Raw genomic sequence first — 25,968 nt, 5'->3', positions numbered from 1 at the left:
ATTCTATTGCAAACAGTCCAGATGTTAGATGGTAATTTCATCAAAATTAATTTTCTTTGAATAGTTAAAGCAGCAGTAAAGTCCAGATGGATTATATTTTTGTTCAAAACTGCCATATTTTGTACAGTTAACAAAAATCTTATTGAATATTTGAGACGGGAGAGGCATGCCAGAGTGGATGTCAGGCCAACTCAAAGCTATGGTCCTGTTGTTTCCTATGGTGGGGACACCAATCACCAACAGAGGAGTCTGGATACAAATGTCTCAAAGCAGGTAAGAAGATGTATAATTTTGCAGACACAACAAACAAAATTCTTCTGTGACAATTACTTTATTCTGTAAAATTGGGTAGACTGTTGAATGAAAAATTGTGCTCTAGACTTTACTTTTCGTTTTTAAACTGAACGTATAGTTTATGTTTCATATTCTACAATTGAATGTAAATCTTCAAATAACAAAATATAAAAGCTATATAAAATATTGGTTAATCTACAAATTATATTTCTGAATATACTATGAAATACACAACCCTTCGTTAGGTGCAAAATTATACAAAATTAAAGAAAGGCAAAATAGTTTTTGCCATTTATAAAGTGTATAAGCAACTTTTTAAATTACGTAAATCATTCCATGTTCTTTTTGGAATAGAGAAAGGTGGAAACAATCAAACTCAGTCAGAAGGACAATATGGGGCTGGTTACTGGCATCACTAATGAAACTTTGTCCTTTTTTCATCTCAGTATCAATTCAGTAAAATTTGCCTAAGGGCCTGCTTGAAATAAAATGAAATGAAAATCGCTTATTGTCACAAGTAAGCTTCAATGAAGTTACTGTGAAAAGCCCCTAGTCACCACATTCCGGCGCCTGTTCGGGGAGGTTGATACGGGAATTGAACCCGCGCTGCTGGCTGCCTTGGTCTGCTTTAAAAGCCAGCTATTTAGCCCTGTGCTAAACCAGCCCCAGCTTGCTGAGCTGAAACTAAGAATCTTATCCTTTATCTGCTGGCTCAATGGTTTTGCCTGATAACCAGTTGGCCATGACCTTCATTAAACATTTTGTGCCTTCTTACCTGCACCTGAGAAATTCTCTAAAGATCCATCTGTTGATGTTGTGGCAATATCACTGTTGCTCATTGGTTCGGTTTTGACTGAAAAGCAACAAGAAAAATGAAGCTATGACAACAATTTGATGAAGAACGCTGACATCCACAGAAAACTAAAATTATATCTTATGTCATGCGAGAGTGCCTTTAAGAACTGGATGTTTAAGCAATGTACCTTTCAGAAAACAGTGATGTCATAGAGTGGGTGGAGCTCAGCTCAGTTCAGCCATTTTGCAGTCCGTGTTTTGCAGGTTTTTAGTTTCAGTTTAAAAAGCAGTGTCGGTGTGTTTCCAGAGAACTGTAAGTTTTGCAGTTTGGTTTTGCTGAGAGCAGCTAAAAAGTGCCTGGCTGGTTTTGCTGAGAGCAGTTTAAAAGTAGAAAGCCAGTTTGCGACAGTCTCTGCCATTCTACAGAAAATATATATATCCTTTAACCTGATGTGATTTTGTTTAAAGGTGTTGAGTCTCTTGGAAGTTTGAAGGAACATTTTAAGGAATTATTTACTGTTGCAATATTTTCTGAGTTATCTTTGAAGTAAGGGGTTTTAAGAGATCCAATGTTTATTTAAGATGTTAAGTTGAGTTCATGGAATAAACAGTGTTTTGTGTTTAAAAACCCACGTGTCCACAATTGTAATCCCACACCTAGGGAAAAAGCTGTGTGCTCGGAAAAGCAACAAATACATTAAAGTGAGGTTGGTTGAACTCCATGATACATTTTGGGGTTCTGAAAGCCTCGCCCATAACACTTATATTAATTTTAAAAATGAGTATTAAACAGGCAGCCAAAGTATTTTCCCATTTATAAACAATGAGATATTAGATTGTCTGTTCATTTCACATATTTCGAACACAGGGTGGGATTTACTGACCAACCCGCCGTGTGTTTTCCGACAGTGCAAGTAGCCCACCAGCAGGATTTACTGACCCCGCCGTTGTCAACGGGATTTCCTTGGTGACTGCACCCCTTGTCACAGAAAACCCGCACACCAGCATGGGACCAGAATATCCCACAGGGATGAACAGCCAGTAGATCACGCCCATAATGTTTAAAGCAATGCGAGGTGGAAGTGGTACGGAAGAGGTACGGAAGCAGAAAGTGCTAGTACTAACAGATGGAACAAGTAGTCACCTTCTGTCCAGCGATTTAAAATTTTTAAAGCATTAGATTTTAAAGTTTCATAGGCAATGGCAGCACTTTCTATTTAAAGACTATAAATAATTCCCTTGATGATTTAGTGGCCAAATCATCAACATGATGCAGTTATGAACTTGAAAGGATGAATTTTCCGGATGGGCCGAAGTCCCGCCACTAAAATGCCTGTCCCGCCGGCGTAAATTAAACCACCTACCTTACCGGCGGGACAAGGCGGCACGGGCGGGCTCCGGGGTCCTGGGGGGGGGGCGCGGGGCGATCTGGCCCCGGGGGGTGCCCCCACGGTGGCCTGGCCCGCGATCGGGGCCCGCCGATCCGCGGGCGGGCCTGTGCCGTGGGGGCACTCTTTTCCTTCCGCCTCCGCCACGGTCTCCACCATGGTGGAGGCAGAAGAGACTCCCTCAACTGCGCATGCGCGGGAGCGTCAGCGGCCGCTGACAGCTTCCCAGCGGCCGCTGACGCTCCCGCGCATGCGCCGCCTGGAGATGTCATTTCCGCGCCAGCTGGCGGGGCACCAAAGGCCTTTTCTGCCAGCTGGCGGGGCGGAAATTTGTCCGCCGCCGACCTAGCCCCTCAAGGTTGGGGCTCGGCCCCCAAAGATGCGGAGCATTCCGCACCTTTGGGGCGGTGCGATGCCCGTCTGATTTGCGCCGTTTTGGGCGCCAGTCGGCGGACATCGCGCCGTTTCCGGAGAATTTCACCCCACAACTTCTACCCTAAACTAGAAGAAAGGTTCCCAAAAGAAAGTTGCGGGTCCTATGTGGTAATTATTTTCTGGATTTGGCTCATAGCATGTGAGGATCTGTGGGATGCAATGCAATCCCGGTCAACCAGATCTGCAAAAAGGTTTACAGCTTCTTAGGCAACTTAGGCTCAAAGTTGCTGAGCTGGAGTGAGTTATAGACATTGTGATGCTCAGAGTGGGGGGGAGTTACCGAGACCTTTTGTTTCCAGGAGGAAGTCACTCCCCTTAGGTTAAGCAGATCTTGAGTTGGTTAATGGACAGGGACAGAAGGCTGTAACTGCTAGTTGGGCAGGTAAGGGAAACTTAGCGATGGAAGAGCTTTAGCCCCTGATTTTGTCCAAAAGGAACAAGGTTCTTGCTAACTGTTTGGATAAAAAGGACTGCAAGGTGGGTGAGCAGACTAACTATGGCACCATGGTAAAGGTGCCATTCAGGTGAATGAAGAGGAACGTTTTAGTCATAGGAGACAGTATAGTCAGGGGCATGGATACCACGCTCTGCAGCCGCAATAGGAAGCTAAGAAGGCTGTGTTGCCTGCCCAGTGCCAGGCTTAAGGACATCTGCTATTGGCTGGAGGGGTGTGCGAGGATCCCTGCCATGGTCCAATGACATGGCAGAAAATCATGATTCTGTCTAAGAGAATTTGAGAAGCCAGAGACCAAATTAAAATGCAGAACATAAAGGTAATGATCTCTGGATTGTTACCCGAGTCACACATAAATTGACATAGAGTAAAGCAGACTAAAGAATTAAATGCATGGCTCAAAGAATGGTGTGGGAAGACAGGACTTTACTACATGGGGTACTGGCATCTACACACAGGAAAGACTGAGCTATTCCCCTGAGAAGGGCTCCTCTTGAACCTGGCTGGGACCAGTATCCGAGTCAGTTATATAACTAAGGCTATGGACAGGGCTTTAAACCAAAAGAAAGGGGGCTGCTCGGCCAAAGGGAGCTTCATAAATCAATAGAGAAAGGTAGAGATGTCATAACAGGACAAGAACATGGATAAAGATAAGCAGAGTGGGTCATGAAGGGACAGAGAGTTTAACAAAAATTTTCATCAGCAAATAAGAACATTGCATGGAATAGAAATAGAAAATTGAAATTAAAGGTTCTTTATTTGAATCATCCGCAATAAGATGGATAAACAAGTGACACAAAAAGAGGCAAATTATTTAGATTTAGTCACCATTACAGAGACACAGTATCAAGTTGATCCAGGTTGAGAAGCAAATATCCCAGGATACACAACATTTAGGAAAGACAGACAGAATGGCGAAGGGTGGCCCAGATTGTCAAAGATGACAGAAGGACAATGGTGAGAAAGGATCTGACCTCAGAAGATCATGAAGTAGAAACAAAATGGATGAATAGTCAAGGAATAGGAAGAGTCAGAAAACATTTGTGGGTGTGGTCTATTGGCCCCCTAATAGTAGTTATGTCATTGGGTAGAGCATTGAATAAGAAATTATTAGAGTTTTTAACAAAGGTAATATGATCATTGTTTGGGACGTTAATCTTCTTGTAGACTTGGACAATCAACAAAGCAAGAGTGGTCTGGATGATGAGTTAGTAGAATGTTTTTGCAACAATTTATTGGAGCAATACATTGTAGTACAGACTTGGGATAAAGATATCTTAGATCTAGGGCGCGATCTAACAGAAACAGTGTGGTAGTGAGCGGGAAATGCCGGATGATTCCTGACAGTCAACCCGGTGAGGCCATCACGGGTATCTAACTTTAACTAGGGCACTTAATGACAGCACGGTAGCACAGTGGTTAGCACTGTTGCTTCACAGCACCAGGGTCCCAGGTTCGATTCTTGCTTGGGTCACTATCTGTGCGGAGTCTAAACATTCTCCCCGTGTCTGCGTGGGTTTCCTCCGGGTGCTCCGGTTTCTTCCCACAAGTCCCAAAAGACGTGCTGTTAGGTAATTTGGACATTCTGAATTCTCCCTCTGTGTACACGAACATACGCCGGAATGTGGCGACTAGGGGATTTTCACAATTACTTCAGTGCAGTGTTATTGTAAACTTACTTGTGACACTAATAAAGATTATTAATGATGCCCCACGGGCTTCATGCTGTAAATGAATGTCCCAATAGCTGATTCGCCGGGACTATGCCCGGCAGCTCCCCGTTAACGAGGAAGAGTAGCACTTAAACCGATCCGGCAGAGCAAACCCCAGACAGAACACAGCCATACCACCACGCAGACCACCACCATGATTCTAATAAGCCGACCTGGCCAGACTGATGCATAAAACCGAGTCCAGATGGGGTACCCTGCTCCCCGAGGGGCCTGGAGGGTCAGCCACAGAGCAGTCAGTGCCGCCTGAGGGGCAGTAGCAGCAGCCTTCAGCGCAGGGAGTCTGACAAGGAGGACTGCCACCCAGTGCCACAAAATGCAGAACGCCCTCCACCGAGTCGCAAGGATGAGTTGTCATCGGCTCCCTGGAACCAGTTCCGCTACTACCCCATCACCCCCCTCGATGACCTGGCACTCCTCAACCCCCACAAGGAACAGGCCCTGGAGGTCACGGGGGTGATCAAGGACAGGTTGGTCACTGACACAGAGATTAGCCACTGCCGCAGAGGTGATTATCCACCAGCCACCACCCGGAGGACCTGTCACATGAGTTGTTCATGCCAGGATGATGATCCTTCCTTCTCACTGACCACATGTCCATTTTCAGCAGAATCACCATTCGATTAACTGGTCCATCTGGGGCCACCGGCCACCTCCCCCCCCCCCACCACCTGCACCCCCCCTCTCCCCACACCACCCCCCCAGACTCCCATGAGAACACCGAGGATGTGAGTTCTGAGGATGCCACCATCGATGCATCATAGTTGTCATCCCCACCCTCCACCAGCGCAGAGACACCGACCTCGGTGGGCAAAAGTAGTGGACAGGCTCTGGGGCACAATCTGGAGAGCAGCACAGTTGCTGATGCACATCAGGTGGGGCAGGATCGTCCAGGGGAGACAGCAGTTGGAGGTCTGCTGGATCCCAGGACCTAGCTGAGGCCCTGTCAAATGCTAAGGGTCCCAGGGTCCTCCCCGGGCTCGCCTCCCAGTACTCCTGGCTTGGCTCCTCCTCGGAGATGTCTGCATGTTCCTCCTCTTCCACCCCCAGCACGTTGCCCCACTGCTGTGCCAGGTTGCAGAGGGCAGAGCAGACCACCACAAAGCGGGTGACCTCAAGAGGGGGGGGTACTGTACCAGAGTGGTCGAGGCATCGGAACCACATCTTTTTTTTAATATAAATATTTTATTGAGGTATTTATGGTTTTATAACAGTAACAGAAGAAACAGTGTACATAGAAATATAAACATAGTGCAACAGCCGTCTTCCTCTCTCACAGGTCCCTCCTTTTCTAATCCCCGACTCTAAACTAAATCCCCCCTTCTGCTGACGGTTAATTTTACCTAAAGAAGTCGACCTCCGGGTGAACCCTAACAGTGACCCTCTCAAGGCGAACTTGATTTTCTCCAGACAGAGAAAGCGAGCCATATCCGATAGCCAGGTCTCTGACTTTGGGGGCTTCGAGTCCCTCCAAGCTGATAGTATCCGTCTCCGGGCTACCAGAGAGGCAAAGGCCAGGACGTCTGCCTCTTTCTCCTCCTGGAATCCTGGATCATCCGACAGCCCAAAAATCGCCACCTCTGGACTCGGCGCCACCCTTGTTTTCAACACCTTGGACATGACATCCACAAACCCCTGCCAGAGTCCCCTATGCTTCGGGCATGCCCAGAACATATGAACATGGTTCACTGGTCCTCCCGCACACCTTGCGCGCCTGTCTTCTACGCCAAAGAACCTGCTCACCTGGGCCACTGTCATGTGGGCCCGGTGAACGACCTTAAACTGTATCAGGCTGAGCCTGGCACATGTTGTGGACGCGTTGACACTGCTCGACGCATCTGCCCAGAGACCATCTTCTACCTCACCTCCTAACTCCTCTTCCCATTTGTGGTTCAGCTCCTCGGTCTGCAATTCCTCGAACCCCATAAGTTCCTTATAAATGTCCGAAACCCTCCCTTCTCCCACCCACACTCTGGAATCTACTCTGTCCTGTATCCCCCTTGGTGGTGGAAGTGGGAAGGTTGAGACCAGCCTGTGTGGGAAATCCTGTAGGTACCTAAATTCATTCCCTCCTGTCAGTTCAAATTTCTCCTCCAGTTCCCTCAGGCTGGGAAAGCTCCCCTCTATAAACATATCTCCCATCCTCTCGATCCCTGCTCTCTGCCATCTCCGGAACCCTCCATCTAACCTCCACGGGGCAAACCGGTGATTATTGCAAATTGGGGACCAGACCAATGCTCCCTCTGCTCCCACATGTCTCCTCCATTGCCCCCAGACTCTCAGAACCACGAACACCACGGGGCTGGTGGAGTAGCGTGCCAGCGGGAACAGCAGAGGTGCTGGTACCAATGCCCCCAAACTAGTGCCCTTACATGATGCCGCCTCTACTCACTTCCACATTGACCCGCCCCAACCACACACTTCCTAATCGTGGCTATATCCGCCGCCCAGTAATAATTACTAACGTTCTGGAGTGCCAGCCCGCCCTCCCCCTGGCTGCGCTCCAGCATCCCCATTTTAACTCACGGGGTCTTACACGCCCACACAAAGCCCGAGATCATCTTGTTGACCGGTTTAAAAAAGGACCGAGGAATAAAGATGGGAAGGCACTGAAACACAAACAGGAATCTCGGAAGAACCGTCATTTTCACTGTCTGTATCCTCCCAGCCAGTGACAGCGGGAGCACGTCCCACCTTTGAAAATCCTCCTTCATTTGGTCGGGCCAGGTTTAGCTTGTGCAGCCGTTCCCATTCCCGCACCACCTGGATGCCTAAGTAACGAAAGCTACCTCCCACCACTCTGAACGGCAGCTCTCCCAGTCTCCTCTCCTGCCCCCTTGCCTGAATCGCGAACATCTCACTTTTCCCCATGTTCAATTTGTAACCCGAAAACCGGCCAAAATCCCTCAGAATCCCCATAATTTCTTCCATCCCTTCCAATGGGTCTGACACATGTAAGAGCAGGTCGTCCGCATATAGTGAGACTCTGTGTTCCACTCCCGCCCCGCCCGGACCAGGCCCCTTCTAGCCCCTTGAGGCTCTCAACGCAATTGCCAGCGGTTCTATGGCCAGTGCGAACAACAGCGGGTAGAGGGGGCATCCCTGCCTCGTCTTCCAGTGCAGCCTAAAATAGCCCGATGTCAGCCTGATACAGCAACTTGATCCAGTCAATGAAGCTCCGCCCAAATCCAAACCGCCCCAGTACCTCCCAAAGATAATCCCATTCCACCCAGACGAATGCCTTCTCTGCATCCATTGTGACCACTACCTCTACGTCCCTACCCTCTGGGGACATCATAATTACATTCAACAGCCTTCTTACGTTGGCCGCCAACTGCCTCCCCTTAACAAATCCCATCTGGTCCTCCCCAATCACATCCAGAATGCAGTCTTCAATCCTTGAGGACAAGATCTAAGCAAACAATTTGGCGTCTACATTTAGTAGAGAGATCGGTCTGTAGGACCCGCATAGCTCTGGGTCCTTGTCCCGCTTCAGGATCAATGAGATAGTGACCTGTGACATCGTCGGGGGAAGCCCCCCTCTCTCCCTTGCCTCATTAAATGTCCTCATTAGCAGTGACCCCAGTATCCCAGAGAACGTTTTGTAAAACTCCACGGGGTATCCATCCGGTCTCGGGGCTTTACCCGCCTGCATGGCCTTCAGCCCTTCTGCTATCTCTTCCAACTCGATCAGGGCCCCCAGCCCTTCTACCAACTCTTTGTCAACCTTCGGGACCTTCAGCCTCCCTAAGAATTGCCTCATCCCCTCCGGCCCAGCTGGGGGTTCCGACTCATACAGCCTGCAGTAGAATTCCTTGAACGCCTTATTGACCCCAGCTGCATCTCCAACCAGGTTCCCATTCCTGTCCCTTACTTTCCCAATCTCCCTGGCTGCCTCCCGCTTTCTAAGCTGCTGCGCAAGCATTCTATTGGCCTTCTCCCCATATTCATAGATTGCCCCCCTCGCCTTCCTCAGCTGCTCCACCGCCTTCCCTGTAGTTAACAAGCCAAACTCCGCCTGTCGCCTCCGTTGTTCCCTTAGAAGCCCTCCCTCTGGGGTCTCCGCAGACCTCCTGTCGACCTGTAGTATTTCCTTCATCAGTCGGTCCGTCTCTGCTCTGTCTACCTTCTCCCTATGTGCCCGTATCGAGATCAGCTCCCCTCTAACCACCGCCTTCAGCGCCTCCCAGACCACTGCAGCCAAAACTTGCCACGTGTCGTTGACTTCCAGATAGTTCTGGATACACTTCCTCAGCCACCCACACACCTCCTCATCAGCTAAAAGTCCCATGTCCAGCCTCCAGTGCGGGCGCTGGCTACCAATGACGAATGTGATATAAAATAATTGTTTTAGAGATATTAGTTACTGTAATGTAGAGATAGGCCAGTCTCATTCTGGTGAGTTCACAGACAAAGGATTTCAGACCGCATGGCAAAGCAAGAAGGAGGTGTGTCCACCAAAGGAGGAGAAAAGGATGCTGGGTAATAGGGGCCAGAGGAAGGGATTGGAAGTGAGCCAATTAGAGTGTATGGATAGGTCAGGAGGGGTATAGGATGACCTATGGGAATCGTGTATGTGAAACTTGATGCCAGTTGTGTGAGTAGTAGAGATCCCTTTGTCCTACAGACTCACTTGATTCCAGAGGAGTACGAAGCAAGATGTGCTTTGTACTTGCTGTGAATTGCTGTGAATTGAGAAAGGCTTGCAAGCCAAATAAAATAACTAATACTGTACCTGCAAATCCATCTCGACTTTTATTGAGGCCAGAATGACGGGTAAAGAAATTTGGGATTTGTCACCCTCCTCGCTTACCTGTAGGTCAACCCAGTGCAGGGCATGATCCGAGATCGTGATCGCTGAATACTCAGTGTCCACTACCCCCGCCAGTAAAGCCCTATTCAGGATAAAAAAGTCAATCCGGGAGTACACCTTATGCATGTGCGAGTAGAAGGAAAACTCCTTCACTCTCGGCTGCCCAAATCCCCTCCCTCCCCTCCCCATAGTGTACCGAACCCCCACTTCCGCAACTATTCTTCCCACCTCAAATGACACTCGCTTATTAATCAGGATTGCGGCCCCCCTAGTCTTAGAGTCCAGCCCCGATTGGAAAACCTGTCCGACCCATCCCTTCCTTAGTTGACCTGGTCAGTTACTCTAAGGTGGGTCTCCTGCAACATTGCCAGGTCCGCCTTCAGTCCCCTCAAATGCGCGAACAAGCGTGCCCTCTTAACCAGCCCATTTAGCCCTCTTACGTTCCATGTGATCAGCCTGGTCTGCCCCCCCCCCCGCCCCCCGCCGATCAGCCTTCACCTTTTTTGGGCCAGTCTTCAGCCCGCGCCCCCATGCATCCGCAGGCCCGCCCCCGGCAGCCTCTGTCCCCGACCTCCTTGTTATCCTGCAGCAAAAGTCCCTCCCCATCAGCGGAACATTTCCCCCCCTCCCCCCACAGTAACAGCACTATACACGCAGCCCCCTTCAACAAGCATAACATCTGCTCACCCCCTACTGTGCTTCTGTGAGTTAGCCCGCCCAGATAGCTTGGTGGCCCCCCGCCCATGGCGCCAGACATTTTCCCACCTATTGTGCCCTCTCCCCCTCCCCCCCCTCCCCCCCCTCCCCCTCGCTCGGACCCACACATATGCAAACAAAAACAATCAGAACCCAATTGCTCAAAAGAAACACAAAGAAAATCAAAAAGAAGACCCAACATCTACCATTCACATCTCCATCAGTGCAAATGCAAATTTTAACTCACACAGCTCGTCCGCAGACCCCAAATCAACACAGAAAGCATTATAAGTAATGTCCAAAAAACAAAAACTATTTCTTTTTAAAAAACATGAACTCTGCAGCAAAGTTCAGTCCAAACTCCTCAGTCTGCTACCAGCCCTTTCCTTCTAGCAAAGTCCATTGCTTCCTTGGGCGACTCCAAGTAGAAATGTTGCTCTTCGTGAGTGACCCAAAGACGGGCCGGATACAGCAGCCCAAACTTTACCTTCTTCTTACAAAGGGCCGATTTTATCTGATTGAACACGCTCTTCTCCTGGCCACGTCCGCGCTCAGATCTTGATATATATGCAGGACGCTGTTCTCCCATTTGCAGCTCCGCGTTTGCCTGGCCCACGTAGAATGCACTCCTTGTCTAGGTACCTGTGGAATCTCACCACCATTGCTCTCGGAGGGTCACCTACATGCGGCTTCCTCGCTAGCGCTCTGTACACCTCCAAGGGTCGGGTGAACGTCCCCTCCCCCAGTAGCTTCTCGAACATACCCGCTATGTACACCCCTGCGCCCGTTTCTTCGGATTCCTCTGGGAGAACCACGATTCTCAGGTTCTGCCGGCGGGACCTGTTCTCTAGGTCCTCCACCTTCTTCTGGAGCCTTTTCTGCTGGTCTCTCGGCATCCCCACCTCCAACTCCACTGCAGCTTGGTGCTCCTCCTGCTCAGTCAGTGCCTTCTCCATTTTCTGAATTGCCCGATCTTGAGCATCAGGTCTGGGTTTCAGCCGCGCAATCGATTCCTTAATTGGGTCCAAGCATTCATGTTTCTGCTTGGTGAAGACCTCCTGTATGAACTGCATCAGCTGCTCCGTCGACCGCTGGGTCGTCGAGTCAGAAGTCCGGTCGTCCCCCACGCTTTCTCCAGTTGCAGCCTCGGCCCAAGCCTTCCCCGTTGACCGATTTCTTGCTTTGCGAGCACTCCTGGTCCGCCTCTCCATGCACTGATGTAGGATTCCTCATCACAGTTGCATCCAACGTCAATTTTCCACTTCGGATCCGACAAAATAAATCGAGGAAAAAGGTCCAAAGTTCCGACCCGAGCGGGAGCCACCAAATGTGCGACCTACTCCCTCACAGCTGCCAGCGGAAGTCCTGGAACCACATCTTATTCAGTCCGATGCACCGTACAATGACAGCCCGGGTGGCCACATGGGCCTCGTTATATCGGGTCTCCGCATTGGTCACCGACCTCCATACTGGCATCATATGCCAGGTACTAAGCGGGTACCCTTAGCCACCAAGTGCAATCTGGTCACCCTGGGGAATTCCTTGAAGGTGCCGTGGACCTCCGACTGCACAGGATGTAGCTGCCGTGCACATTCCCAGGGAAGCATGCACACACGTACATGATCTTCAGGTGGTGGTTGCACATAAGTTGGATGTTTAGGGAGGGGAACCACTTCCTGTTGATGATGGGCACTCCTAGACTGCACGGTGCACTCAAGGCGACATACATGCCATCTATTAGACCCTGGACCTGGACATCCGACCATGGCGGAGAATCCTGCTGTCCAGGCATCTTGATGGGCTTAGTCCAGGTCAAAGTTTGTGGCGTCGGATGCCCTGTTGCACTTGTGGGTTGTTGTTTGGGATATGCTGCGCAAGTCCCCGCTCAAGCCCTGGAACGATCTGAAAGTGTAGACGTTCAGGCTGCAGTGACCTTAATGGCCACCAGGAGCAGATATCCTCCTCCTCCATCTGGTACCAAGTCCACAATGACATGGTTACAGGTGCTGCACCGTCCCCTTGTTGAGGCAAAGCCTCCTGTGGCACGTGCCGTTCATCATCTGTTCGAAGGACTAGTGACTCATGAACACCTTGGGCTGTCGCCGGCCACCCCCTCTGGATCCCTCCCCAGCTTGAGTAGCGGCCGGGTCCTCCGTATGTTGGAGGGGTCCTGCACATGGGCTGCCACTTCGAGTCTCAGTCCACACTGCTGTCTCCACCTTCTCTGGCCTCTCGCTGCCTGGACTGCCAACACAGCCATATGGGCAACCCCCTTGGGGTCCAAGATACCATCCATAATGTAATATCCGTAAGGAATTGGAGCTTTGGCTTCCACCCAGGTACCCTTGGATCCCCCAAGCCTCCCCTCCCTCACATACCCTGCCATCCCTCAGGGTGCCATCCAACATGCCCTGCACGTGCACCCTTGGCCGCAAAAGTGGCCACTGGGTGCCGGACCCCAGACACCTGCTGGGAACATTTCCTTGAGCGGGTGCTGGTTCCCTCCCCAGTCCACACACCCACCCTCTGGTCGCAGAGATGTCCCCAGTGCTGAGCCCCAGCTCTTGGGTGTTCAAATGTTGGCCACTGTCTCTGTGGTGTTGGCACCTCCGGAATCAGGGTAAATGTCCAGGACCCACAGCTTGATTGGGATACCAGGCAGTAACAACCGCCTACGTCATGGCACAGGAATCCACTTGGGAGCTGTGGTGCTCACATTGCCAATTCCCCATCAACAATAGACTTCAGGTTATAGACGGGGGTTAAAGTGACCTTCACCATCTCATCATGGACGGGTCTCTGTCCTGGGGGTGTTCACTGGGAGAGACAGGCAGCAGCTGGAGCTGCCCTGGCTTTGGGTATACATGATCCCCATCCGGGGTGGCATGCTGGACCTACGGGCGCTGGGCCCCCTTGCCTCACAACCCAGTGGCGAACCCCAAAGATAGCAGACCAACCCCCGACCGAGCCCATCCACTCACAGGGGCTCACCCACCTCCCTCGAGCACTTGGGCAGCAGCCCAGCTGCCCAATTTCCAAAATGGCTAATAATGTTCATAATATCTTCAAATTCCATGCCAATTATATTGGTATGAGGTCAGAACTAGCTAAAGTTAATTGGGTAAATAGACCAAATGATAGGTGGAAAGGTAAGCTGCGACGAGAGATATAGGCAGATTAGGTGAGTCGGCAACAGATGGCAGATGGAGTATACTGTCGAGGAATGTGAGTTTGTTCACTTTGGTCGTAAAAAAGGCAGAATATTTTTTTTAATGTGTGAAACTTGGAAGTATTAATATTCAAAGAGACATAGTGTGCTTGTACAAGGCATGCAGTAAATTAGCATACAGAAAGGAGTTAGGAAAGAAAATGACATGTGGACCTTTATTGCAAAGGAATCTTGCTCCAGCTGTACAGGGTTTTGTTGAGACCTCATTTGGAATACTGTGTACAGTTTTGGTCTCCACATTTAAGGAAGGATATATTTCACTGGAGGTACTACAGCAAAGATTCACTAGATTGTTCCCTGGGATACGGTGGCACAGTGGATAGCACTGCTACCTCACAGCGGCAGGGACTCGGGTTTGATTCCAGCCTTGGGTGACTCTGGAGTTTGCCTGTTCTCTCCATGTCTGCGTGGATTTTCTCCGGGTGCTACGGTTTCCTCCCACAGTCCAAATAGAAGCAGGTTAGGTGGGCTTATGGGGATGGGTGGGGAAGTGGACCTAGGTAGGGCGCGCTTTCAGATTTCGGTGCAGACTTGATGGGTCGAATGGCCTTCTTCTGCACTGTAGAGATTCTATAATTTGTCCTATGATGAGAGGTTAAGCAAATTGGGCTTATATTCTCCGGCATTTAGAAGATTGAAAGGTGACATCATTGACACTTACAAACTTCTGAAATGGCTTGATAGAGTAGATGCGGAGAGATTGTTTCCATCGGTTGGGGAATCTAAAACATGGTGGGGGGGGGGGGGGGGGGGGGGGCACAGTCTCAGGATAAGGGGCCAATCATTTAAGACTGAGATTAGGAGAAATGACTTCACTCGAAGGGTTGTAAATCCTTTCTCCACCCGTGGATTCTGGATGCTCCATGATTGAATACGTTTAAGGCTGAGATAGGTAGAATTTGGATTCTCTCAGTGAATTAAGGGATATGGAGAGCAGGCAGGAAAATGAGTGTAGCCCTAGATCAGCGGTGATTGTAATTGAATGGCGGAACAGGGTCAACCGGCCATATGACCTGCTCCATCCCTATTTCTTCTGAAATATCAGGTGGATGCTAAAACATTGCAAGGACAAAATAGGGTCTAACATAGCACTCTGTTCTGAATTTTCTCCCTACAGTAACATTTCTAGTGTATCTGCTGCCGAAGGGAGTGCCTACAGTAACTTTTCTGATAGTAATTTTAGGAAGTCAATTATAAGGCCACTCTTCTTGCATCAGTATTGAATTTGTATTACAGGTGCTCTACTTACTACAGTAGGTAAACCAGTCAGGAGTTGTTAATTGAATTGTATTGATAAATATCGGACAAATCTGTCCAGGAGCCAAAAGCCGAACCAAAAACTTACAAATAATTATTTTTTCCAATTTACTTAATTTTATATACTGTATCTCAATAAGTGAGATAAACTTAGAATTCAGTAGTTCTTTCCCTCACACGTCGGTTATTAATGCCTTTAATACTGGCAACTCCTGGTCTCATTTTTTGTAAATGTATTTCACTAGTGCTAGTTTTCTGCCATCAGCTGCTAACTGTTTTGCATTATTTGAGTCATAGTTATAGGAATAGGGATGACAAAATATGAAATTAAATTTTAGGCGTTCGGTTATTTAGGAAATATTACAAGTGCACCAGATGATATTCTGACACTGATAAAAACAGTTGAAATATTATTAGTTTCCACTTCGCCTTTGCTTTAATGAACAAAATAATTAACTTAAGCAAAGAGTTTCTTCCTTGGACATTTAAATAACACTATTAAATGGCTCAACAGTTAACAGAAGAATCTGCTGTCCAGATGCACATTGAAGGATCTCATGGTAATTTGTTCAATAACACTGTGAATACTTATTCTTTATTTTTAATAAATTTAGAGTACCCAATTTTATTTTATTTCCAATCAAGGGGCAATTTTAGCGTGGCCAATCCACCTTTGGGTTGTGGGGGTGAAACCCACGCAGACACGGGGAGAATGTGCAAACTCCACACGGACAGTGACCCAGGGCCAGGATTCGAACCCGGGACCTCAGCGCCGTAGGTCCCAGTGCTAACCACTGTGCCATGTGCCACCCCTTAAATACTTATTCTTAATTGCAACATCTGAAAGTGTTGTTTTCGAATTGGGCTGCTTTTACACAAGAACTAAACTGGACTGCAACTCCTAGATACAAGCTTTACTGATTGATTACCATTGTAAAAATCACAACATGTAGAAACTCAAATGGAAGCTCATTCATTCTTGAAATTGCAGATATAATTGCAATCTAGAAATCCAACTCAGTTTACAATCTGAGAACAGTTTCTCAAAATCAGCAATGTAATGTTTAAAATAATCTGTCAGCATAAATTGTGTTCACTCAGTCACTCTTCATGACTTGCGATTGTGGGCATCGTGGTGGCACAGTGGTTAGCACTGCTGCCTCACAGAGCCGCGGACCCAGGTTCGATCCTGGCCCCGGGTACTGTCTGTGTGGAGTTTGCACATTCTTCCCGTGTCTGCGTGGGTCTCACCCCCACAACCCAAAGATGTGCAGGGCAGGTGGATTGGCCAGAATAAATTGCCCCAAAATTGGGGGGGGGGAAAAGAATTGGGTACTCTAAATGTTTATTTTAAAAATTTATGACTTAACATTGTGCTGTGTAATATCAGTCATAAGTATGTTAATGTACTGGTCCAAAATATTTTGCTATTATGTTAACAAAGTTTATCTCAAATAGGTCAGCACCTTTTTATGGTTGGAGGAGATGAATAGAAATGTGTAATCTGTGAAATACTAATGTGGTGCAGCACAACTTTACCCCTCCACTGTGTTTTTTAACAAGAATATTTCTTTTAAAAATGAATCACAGCAGACCACCTAAAATGGAAAGCTAGATGTAACCAAACATACTTCGAGTCGCACTATAAATACAGCTGATGTGTGCAGCACGGTGGCGCAGTGGATTAGCCCTGTTGCCTCACGGCGCTGAGGTCCCAGGTTCGATCCCGGCTCTGGGTCACTGTCCGTGTGGAGTTTGCACATTCTCCCCGTGTTTGTGTGGGTTTCGCCCCCACAACCCAAAGATGTGCAGGCTAGGTGGATTGGCCACGCTAAATTGCCCCTTAAAAGGGAAAATATTAATTGGGTACTCTAAAAAATAATGTTTTAATACAGCTGACGCCAGTTAAGCTTGTCAAAGGCATGCCTATTCTCAGACACCAACCAATTTCTAATACAGTGACTTTACCAAGATTTTAAAAGAAGGGAGTGGAAACTTCTTTCTTTTCAAGCAGTGAAGGAGGCAGGCCAAAATGTCAGGCACAAATGCCAGTGAATTATGTTTTGCTACCTTAATTTTCTGACACAGCTGCAGGTTTATGGCCCAGCCTTTGGCAATGTAAACCTTCATTATGACTACAGTACTTAGATTTTTTAAATATTTGTCAGTCTTATGGAAAAAAATTATTAGCACTGTGCTTCCAAGCGGAAGTAGCATGCAGCATTTAAAAAAATTAAAACCTGCACAAATTTTCAATGAGTGAAACAATTTTTTTAATGTAGCAAAACTCTGTCAGTGCATGTAAATCATATTGGTGGCTTTTATTTAATGAGACTAATTTATTATCTCCACTTGGGTTGTTATGGTAACCACAAAATAAAGATTGTTGGCAGCAGTAAGGTAGTTAACGCAGCTCAAAAGTGCTTCAAATGCTACAAGTTACTTCACGTTTTATTTTATTATCTGCTGTGCTGAAACACAGAAAAGGCTCGGATGGTAATTTGTAAACACAATAATATAATAATCTTTATTGTCACAAGAAGGCTTACATTAACACTGCAATGAAGTTACTGTGAAAATCCCCGAGTCGCCACATTCCGGCGGCTGTTCGGGTACACAGAGGGAGAATTCAGAATGTTCAAATCACCTAACAGCACATCTTAAGAACATAAGAACATAAGAACTAGGAACAGGAGTAGGCCATCTGGCCCCTCGAGCCTGCTCCGCCATTTAATGAGATCATGTGATCTTTGTGGACTCAGCTCCACTCTCCGGCCCGTACACCATATCCCCGAATCCCTTTATTCTTTAGAAAGGCATCTATCTTTTTCTTAAAAATGTTTAAAGAAGGAGCCTCAACTGCTTCACTGGGCAAGGAATTCCAGAGATTCACAACCCTTTGGGTGAAGAAGTTCCTAAATCTACCACCCCTTATTTTGAGGCTATGCCCCCTAGTTCTGCTTTCACCGACCAGTGGAAACAACCTGCCCGCATCTATCCTATCTATTCCCTTCATAATTTTATATGTCTCAATAAGATCCCCCCGCATCCTTCTAAACTCCAATGAGTACAGTCCCAGTCTACTCAACCTCTCGTCATAATCTAATCCCCTCAACTCTGGGATCAACCTAGTGAATCTCCCCTGCACTCCCTCCAGTGCCAATATGTCCTTTCTCAGGTAAGGAGACCAAAACTGAACACAATACTCCAGATGCGGCCTCACCAACACCCGATACAATTGCAGCATAACCTCCCTAGTCTTGAACTCCATCCCTCTAGCAATGAAAGACAAAACTCGATTAGCCTTCTTAATCACCTGTTGCACCTGCACACCAACTTTTTGCGACTCGTGCACCAGCACACCCAGGCCCCTCTGCACAGCAGCATGTTTTAACATCTTACCGTTTAAATAATAATCCATTCTGCTGTTATTCCTCCCAAAATGGATAGCCTCACACTTGGCAACATTGAATTCCATCTGCCAGACCCTAACCCATTCACCTAACCTATCCAAATCCTTCTGCAGACTTCTGGTATCCTCTGCCCTTTTTGCTTTACCACTCACCTTAGTGTCGTCTGCAAACTTTGACACATTGCACTTGGTCCCCAACTCCAAATCGTCTATGTAAATTGTGAACAACTGCGGGCCCAACACTGATCCTTGAGGGACCCCACTAGTTACAGGTTGCCAACCAGAGAAACACCCATTTATCCCCACTCTCTGCTTTCTGTTAGTTAACCAAACCAATCCTATACCCATGCTACCACTTTACCCTCAATGCCATGCATCTTTAGTTTATGCAGCAACCTTTTGTGTGGCACCTTGTCAAAAGCTTTCTGGAAATCCAGATATACCACATCCATTGGCTCCCCGTTATCTACTGCACTGGTAACGTCCTCAAAAAATTCTACCAAATTAGTCAGACATGACCTACCCTTTGTGAACCCATGCTGCGTCTGCCCAACGGGACAATTTCCCTCCAGGTGCCCCGCTAGTTCCTCCTTAATGATAGATTCCAGCATTTTCCCTACAACCGAAGTTAAGCTTACCGGCCTATAAAACCTTTTCTGAACACTGTGAAAGATCGCTCGGAAGGTTCTCCACTGTTCCTCAACTGCTTCACCATGAAGTCTTTACTCCCAGTCTATCTTAGCTAGTTCTTCTCTCATCCCATTGTAATCGCCTTTGTTTAAGCACAAAACACTAGTGTTTGATTTTACCTTGTCATCCTCCAACTGTATTTTAAATTCCACCATATTGTGGTCGCTCCTTCCAAGAGGATCCCGAACTATGAGATCATTAATCAATCCTGCCTCATTACACAGGACCGGATCTAGGACCGCTTGTTCCCTTGTAGGTTCCATTACATACTGTTCCAGGAAATTATCCCGGGCACATTCTATAAACTCCTCCTCAAGGCTGCCTCTACCAACCTGGTTAAACCAATCGATATGCAGATTAAAATTTCCCATGATAACCGCTGTACCATTTCTACATGCATCCGTTATTTCTTTGCTTATTGCCTGCCCTACCATCCTGTTACTATTTGGTGGCCTATAGACTACTCCTATCAGTGACCTTTTTGCCTTACTATTCCTGATTTCCACCCAAATTGATTCAACCTTGTCCTCCATAGCACCAATATCATCCCTTACTATTGCCCGGATGCCATCCTTAAACAACAAAGCTACACCACCGCCCTTACCGTCCATTCTATCCTTTCGTATCGTCTGATACCCTTGGATATTTAACTCTCAGTCGTGACCATCTTTTAACCATGTTTCAGTAATGGCCACTAAATCATAGTCATTCACGATGATTTGCGCCATCAACTCATTTACCTTATTTCGTATACTACGAGCATTCAGGTAAAGTACACTTATGCTGTTTTTTATGTCTTTGTTATGAATCCTAACACCTTGATCAGTAACTTTTCGCAAATTATTTTTCCTCTTACCCTTTCTCCTAATTTTCCTTGTCTTTGAACCATATCTCTACATAATAACCTGTCACGTAACCTGCTGCCTTGATCTCCATTAACCATTATACTGTCCATAGCTTTACACTTCCCTTCCCCCCAACTTGCTAGTTTAAAGTCCTTGTGACCAACCTATTTATCCTATTCGCTAGAACACTGGTCCCAGAATGGTTCGGGTGAAGACTGTCCCAACGGTACAGGGCCCTCCTGCCCCAGTACTGATGCCAATGCCCCATGAAATGGAATCCCTCTTTCCCGCACCACTCCTTTAGCCACGTGTTAACTTCTCTAATTTTCTCAACCCTATGCCAATTGGCACGTGGCTCGGGTAGTAATCCAGAGATTATAACCCTGGAGGACCTGCTCTTTAATTTAGTCCCTAGTGTTTGATAATCCCCAAATAGGTCCTCTTTCCTAATCTTACCTATGTTGTTAGTCCCAACGTGGACCACAACAACTGGATCCTCCCCCTCCCTCTCCAAAATCCTTTCAAGCCGATTAAAGCTGTCCCTCACCCTTGCACCGGGCAGGCAACATACCATACGGGACTCTCGATCTGGCTTACAAAGGATGCCATCAATCCCCCTAATTATAGAATCCCCTACAACTCCCACTTGTCTTTTTGCTCCCCCCCTCTTGAATGGCTTCCTGTACCACGGTGCAGCGGTCAGTCAACGCATCCTCCCTACAGCCCTCTTCCTCATCCACACAGGGAGCAAGTACCTCATACCTGTTGGACAAGGTCAAGGGCTGAGGCCCCTCAACTCCTAAACTCAGGATCCCCCTACCTGCCTCCCTTGCAGTCACACCACTCTGTCCCTGACCACTGTCCAAATTAACAGTACTTATTCTACCGGGTGTGACTGCCTCCTGAAACAAAGTGTCCAGGTAATTTCCCCCCTCCCTGATGTGCCGCAGTGTGTGCAGCTCGGTCTCCAGCTCATCAATTCTGAGCCGAAGTTCCTCGAGCAGCCAACACTTGCTGCAGATGTGGTCACTGACGGTCTCAATGGGATCCACCAGTTCCATCATCATACAGCAACAGCACATCACCTGTCCAGCCATATTCAACTAGTTAATTAATTTAAATATTTTTTTTTTAAAAATTCTTTATCTTTCGGGACTTGTGGGAGGGAACCAGAGCACCCGGAGGAAACCCACGCAGACACAGGAAGAATATGCGCACTCCCTCAGACAGTGACCCAAGCGGGAATCGAGCCTGGGACCCTGGCGCTGTGAAGCCACAGTGCTAACCATTGTGTGACCGTGCTAAATAGCGTTGTGAATATTGTATTTCTAATTAGAACTTCGAAAAGTAGTTGTTTTAGCTAGAGGATGTGTTTGCGACAGAAAACACTAAACTTAGAAGAAATGTAAACAGTTTGAAAATACCTTATTAGTCAGAAAAGCTTTTTGAATTTGGTTGTTAGTGGAGCACAAAATAGAATCAATTGTCACTTATTCTACCAGAGTTTGATAATGTTATTGATATGGTATAATTCTACATGCATAAACAAAGGCTTAGAGCATATATATTTTTACAGTGCTAACAGGCAACATAATGTATTCCCAGGATTACAATTTTAACATCATTTTCCATGAACATAAATATAATGCAAGCCTACAGAAACACAGCCAGCCTACAACCATACCTAAAGGGCATTTCAGAGAACACACCACATAACATCAAAGAGTTAATCAAACTTTGTGATATTTGTACCAGAGCCACACAAACCTGCAGTGGTCTGTGTACTAGAACCTAGCAACCAGTCGGCTGTGCTGAGCATAGTCATGTTGTCACCTAAAGGGAAATTGTAAACAAAAAGTTTAAACAATGAACTGACCTTCTCAGGAGTTTAAAAATAATTGGCAGGCAGGAGATGAGTGTTATAGGATAGGTTGCCCCTGATATTGTTTCCTGTCTTCAGATGGAATTCTTTGTAACTATGAACCCAGATGAAAAATAGTAAAATCGGCTTTGTAGCCAAATAGAAATATCAATGCTAGGATTCAAAATCAAAACTTTGTAAATGAGAATTCAGTGTTTTACAACTTTCATAATCAGGTCTTCTTTAATTTAATATTGGAGAATGTTATTTAGGAAATAAAGTTAGGTTCAATGAGGAAAATGCAAAATAATAATTCAATAACTGCAGCTGTAACATCAGTTAAATTTCAGAATTAGAATCTTGAGATTCCCAATGTACAATAGAATTATGTAGCATCAAATGAATAGCTCTAAAGGCCATAACAGATTTCAAGAACTAAGCTCTCATAATAGTTCCTTCATAAGTCAAAATATGTACTTTGTTCAATGCATCTCATTTCACTTAGCACTGAATTCTGGTAATAAGTGTCTGTTCAGTAAGAAAATATTACGGGATACCCGATAAAATGCCTTTAAAAAATGCTTCCAACTTTAGTCAGAAATATTTGTGAGCACGGACAACAGTTGGCAATGCATTTATAATGCAATATAATAACGACAGTTGATGGATACACGGAAAGTAGAATTAAAACATTGTTTATTGTGAACTTAAACTATCAAAATTAGGGGATATCAAAAGCAACAATATAGACAAAACATTAAAATAATGGGGGGAGCAGCAATACAAATAAATTTTATTTGATAAAAATGAAAATGCAATGTAAAATTTGATTACATTTACTGTCTTGACTAGACTACAAGTTCCTGCTATCTATTCAACATGAAAATATGTTGCCATTTTTTTGCATTCCTTGTACAAATGCTGCTAGTCTCACATTACCAAGAACAGCAATTACTCTCCACTGTACAAATCAAGACTTCAATTCTGAGGGCATGTAAACAAATCGTAGACTAAGATAAATTAATATTTCTTTGGAAACCACAACATTCTCTATTCTCTTCTTTTTATTAATTCTTGAGATGTGTGTGTCACTGGCTAGGCTACCATATATGACCCATTCCTAATTGCCCTTGAGCACATGGTGGTGAGCTGTCTTCTTGAACTTCTGAAGTCCATGTAGTGTAGGTACACCCGCAGTGCTGCTAGGAAGGGAGTTCCAGGGTTTTACAGCGACAGTGAAGGCACGGCGAAATATTTCCAATCGGGGTGGTGAGTGAATTGCATGGGGAACCTCCAGATGATGATGTGCCAAGGTATCTACTACTCTTATCCTTCTAGATGGTAGTGGTCGTGGGTTTGGAAGGTGCTGCCGAAGGAACCTGGTGAGTTCCTGCAATGCATCTTGGAGATGGTGCTCGCGGCTGTCACTGTTCGTAGGTGGTGGAAGAATTGAATGTTTGTGGGATTGGGTGCAATCAAGCAGGCTGCCAAGTCCTGAATGGTGTTGAGTTTCTTGAGTGTTGTTGGAGCTGCTATCATACAGGCAAGTGGAGAGTATTTCATCATACTCATGACTTGTGCCTTGTAGATGGTGCCTTGTAGGTGGTGGACAGGCTTTGGAGGGGCAGGAGGTGAGTTTCTCACCGCAGGATTCCTAGCCTTTGACCTGATCTGGTTGCCACAGTATTAATATGGTTAGTCCAGCTCAGTTTCTGGCCAATGGTAACCCCCAGGGTATTGATAGTGCGGGATTTCAGCAATGGTACTCCCATTGAATGTCAAGGGCGATGGTTAGATCCTCTCTTGGTAAATGCCAGGCACTTGTGTGGTGCAATAGTTACTTGCCACTTGTCAGCCCAAACTCAGACATGCTGCATTTCAAATGGACTGCTTCAGCATCTGAGGAGTCGCAAATGCTGCTGAACATTGTGCAGTCATCAGCGAACATCCCCACTTCTGACCTTATGATGGAAGGAAGGTCATTGAAGAAGCAACTGAAAAAGGTTTGGCCTGGGACACTCTCCTGAGGAACTCCTGCAGCGAGATGACCAACCTCCAACAACCACAACAATCTTTTTTTGTGCTTGGTATGACTGCAACCTTTGGAAAGTTTTCCCCTGATTCCCACTGACTCCAGTTTTTCAAGGGCTCCTTGATGCCATAATCGATGAAATGCTGCCTTGATGTCAAGTGTAGTCACTTTCACCTCATCTTTGAAATTTTGTTCATGTTGAACAAAGGCTGTAATGAGTGTGATGATATGCATAAGCAATCATGTATATAGTGATAGATATGACCTCCAACCAGCAGGTGGCAGTGGAGAACAACCACGTGACACTGGTACCTCACGAGTCTGGAGATAGTCGTCATAATGGATAGTCACATTTGTAGTAGCTCTTAGATAATTTATAATAGTGGGTAGTTTTCTTATAGTTATCTAACCCACGTTTTTGAACAATAAACCTTTAACTAGTCATGAACTAGACGTTATCTAGAGCATTTACTCCAACCGACCAAGCATCAGAACGTAACAATGAGATAAGAAGCTTACTGGCCCTGGTGGAAATCAAACTGAGCATCAGTGAACAGGTTATTGCTAAACAAGTGCCACATGATAGCACTATTCACGACTCCTTCCATCACTTTTCTGGTGAGAGTGGGTTGCTGAGGCAATAATTGGCCAGGCTGGGTTTGTCATGCTTTTTGTGTACTTGTCCAATTTTCCACATTGCCAGGTAGATGCCAGTATTGTAGCTGTACTGGAACAGCTTGGCTAGGCACATGGCAAGTTCTGGAGTACAAATCCTTAGTGCTCTTGCTGAAATACTGTAAGGGCCGATAGTCTTACTGTATTATATTTTTTCTTACAAAAGGAGTATTCTCCTTTTTCTAAGTGTTATGCATAATATATTATATCACTCCTGATCAATAGGGATGTGAAGTGACATTTGATGGCATGACAGACAGATTTTTATTAGTTCAGCACCGAGTAAACCTTCTCAAATGGAAGAGATGACCTTCTATTAAAGTCACATCACATTTTGATACATGGCACACACTCATTAGCTGAACTGAGGGTGAGATGAAATGAGGTTCACTGCAGAAAATTAAAACTTCATGATCTCTATTTTGCGGTCAGAAGTGACTGCATTGCCACTTCCTCGAATAAAGCTGTCTACAAAGATCTAGTGATCTCAGTGGCAAAGGTTTTATTATTCCCCATGTTGATTTAATTCTGGCATTATAGAAGATCTCCAGCATCCAATAGCAATGATGTCATCGAGCAGGCTGAGCTCTCAATCATATTGACAAATTCTTACAGACAGCAAACCAGGAATTAAAATGCAATGAAAAGCTTTCACTTCTGAAAGTAATTTCACGGAGAGTGAAATAAGATCGGTATATGCACGTGGCATTAAGGTAGAAACTGAAATATCAGGTGGGATTCTCCGTTCTCCCGCCGCTTGTCAATGGGATTTCCCATTGAAACTACCCCATGCCGTCGGGAAACCTACGGGCGGGCGGGGATTTGCTGCCGGTGGGGAAAAAAGAATCCCAATGGCCGGAGAATTCCGACCACCATAAACAAACATTAAAATAATTTTTATGTATAAAATCTCTGGATTTTTAAAATCAAAATGGAGAAATTTGACAGCCAACAAATTAAAATTTGTTTTTCAAGGCCAGAAGGCAGTAATTATGAACGTAGTAGACATCTAGTTGGAAGATTCAGTTACACTTCATTCACAAGGTTCAACTTCATGAGTTTTCACAACGTAAATGTGGAAGCTCATATCAATTCATGTGAATTTGAATGATTTCCATCTGTGGAGACTTCAAATGCACACCATGTAGAGCAGCAGAGAATCATAGACAGAAGTCCTGGATTTTGGGGGGGTTTTCTCCGACCCGGCGGGTTGCCAGGGGGCAGCATGAATCCCTCCCTACCACTCCGACGCCGGCTGCCGAAATCTCTAGTGCCGGTTTTTTGTCGGGGGCGGGGATCGCGCTGCGCCAGTCGGGGGCCGTTGGCAGTGGCCCCCACAGCGATTCTCCGGTCCCCGATGGG

At 46.4% G+C, this 25,968-nt stretch overlaps 1 protein-coding gene across 13 annotated transcripts in view; it reads right to left on the bottom strand.

Moving 5' to 3' along the window:
• eya1 (EYA transcriptional coactivator and phosphatase 1) overlaps positions 1–25,968 on the bottom strand; it is a 314,469-nt gene that overhangs the window by 251,551 nt on the left and 36,950 nt on the right. For 7 of the 13 annotated variants that reach the window (XM_072467575.1, XM_072467570.1, XM_072467574.1 and 4 more), the window contains exons 4-5: positions 21,806–21,871; positions 1,070–1,147 (exon numbers count right to left, since the gene is read on the bottom strand). In XM_072467575.1, the coding sequence (XP_072323676.1) occupies positions 1,070–1,147; positions 21,806–21,871 (144 nt within the window). Of the gene's footprint in view, positions 1–1,069; positions 1,148–9,909; positions 9,963–21,805; positions 21,872–21,914; positions 22,015–25,968 lie in introns of those variants that run through there. The other 6 variants (XM_072467576.1, XM_072467577.1, XM_072467582.1 and 3 more) reach the window with 3 other exon arrangements.

The sequence above is a fragment of the Scyliorhinus torazame genome, chromosome 11 (genome assembly GCF_047496885.1).
Source record: "Scyliorhinus torazame isolate Kashiwa2021f chromosome 11, sScyTor2.1, whole genome shotgun sequence".
NCBI classification, from domain to species: domain Eukaryota; kingdom Metazoa; phylum Chordata; class Chondrichthyes; order Carcharhiniformes; family Scyliorhinidae; genus Scyliorhinus; species Scyliorhinus torazame.
This window is presented reverse-complemented; position numbering and strand designations above follow the sequence as displayed.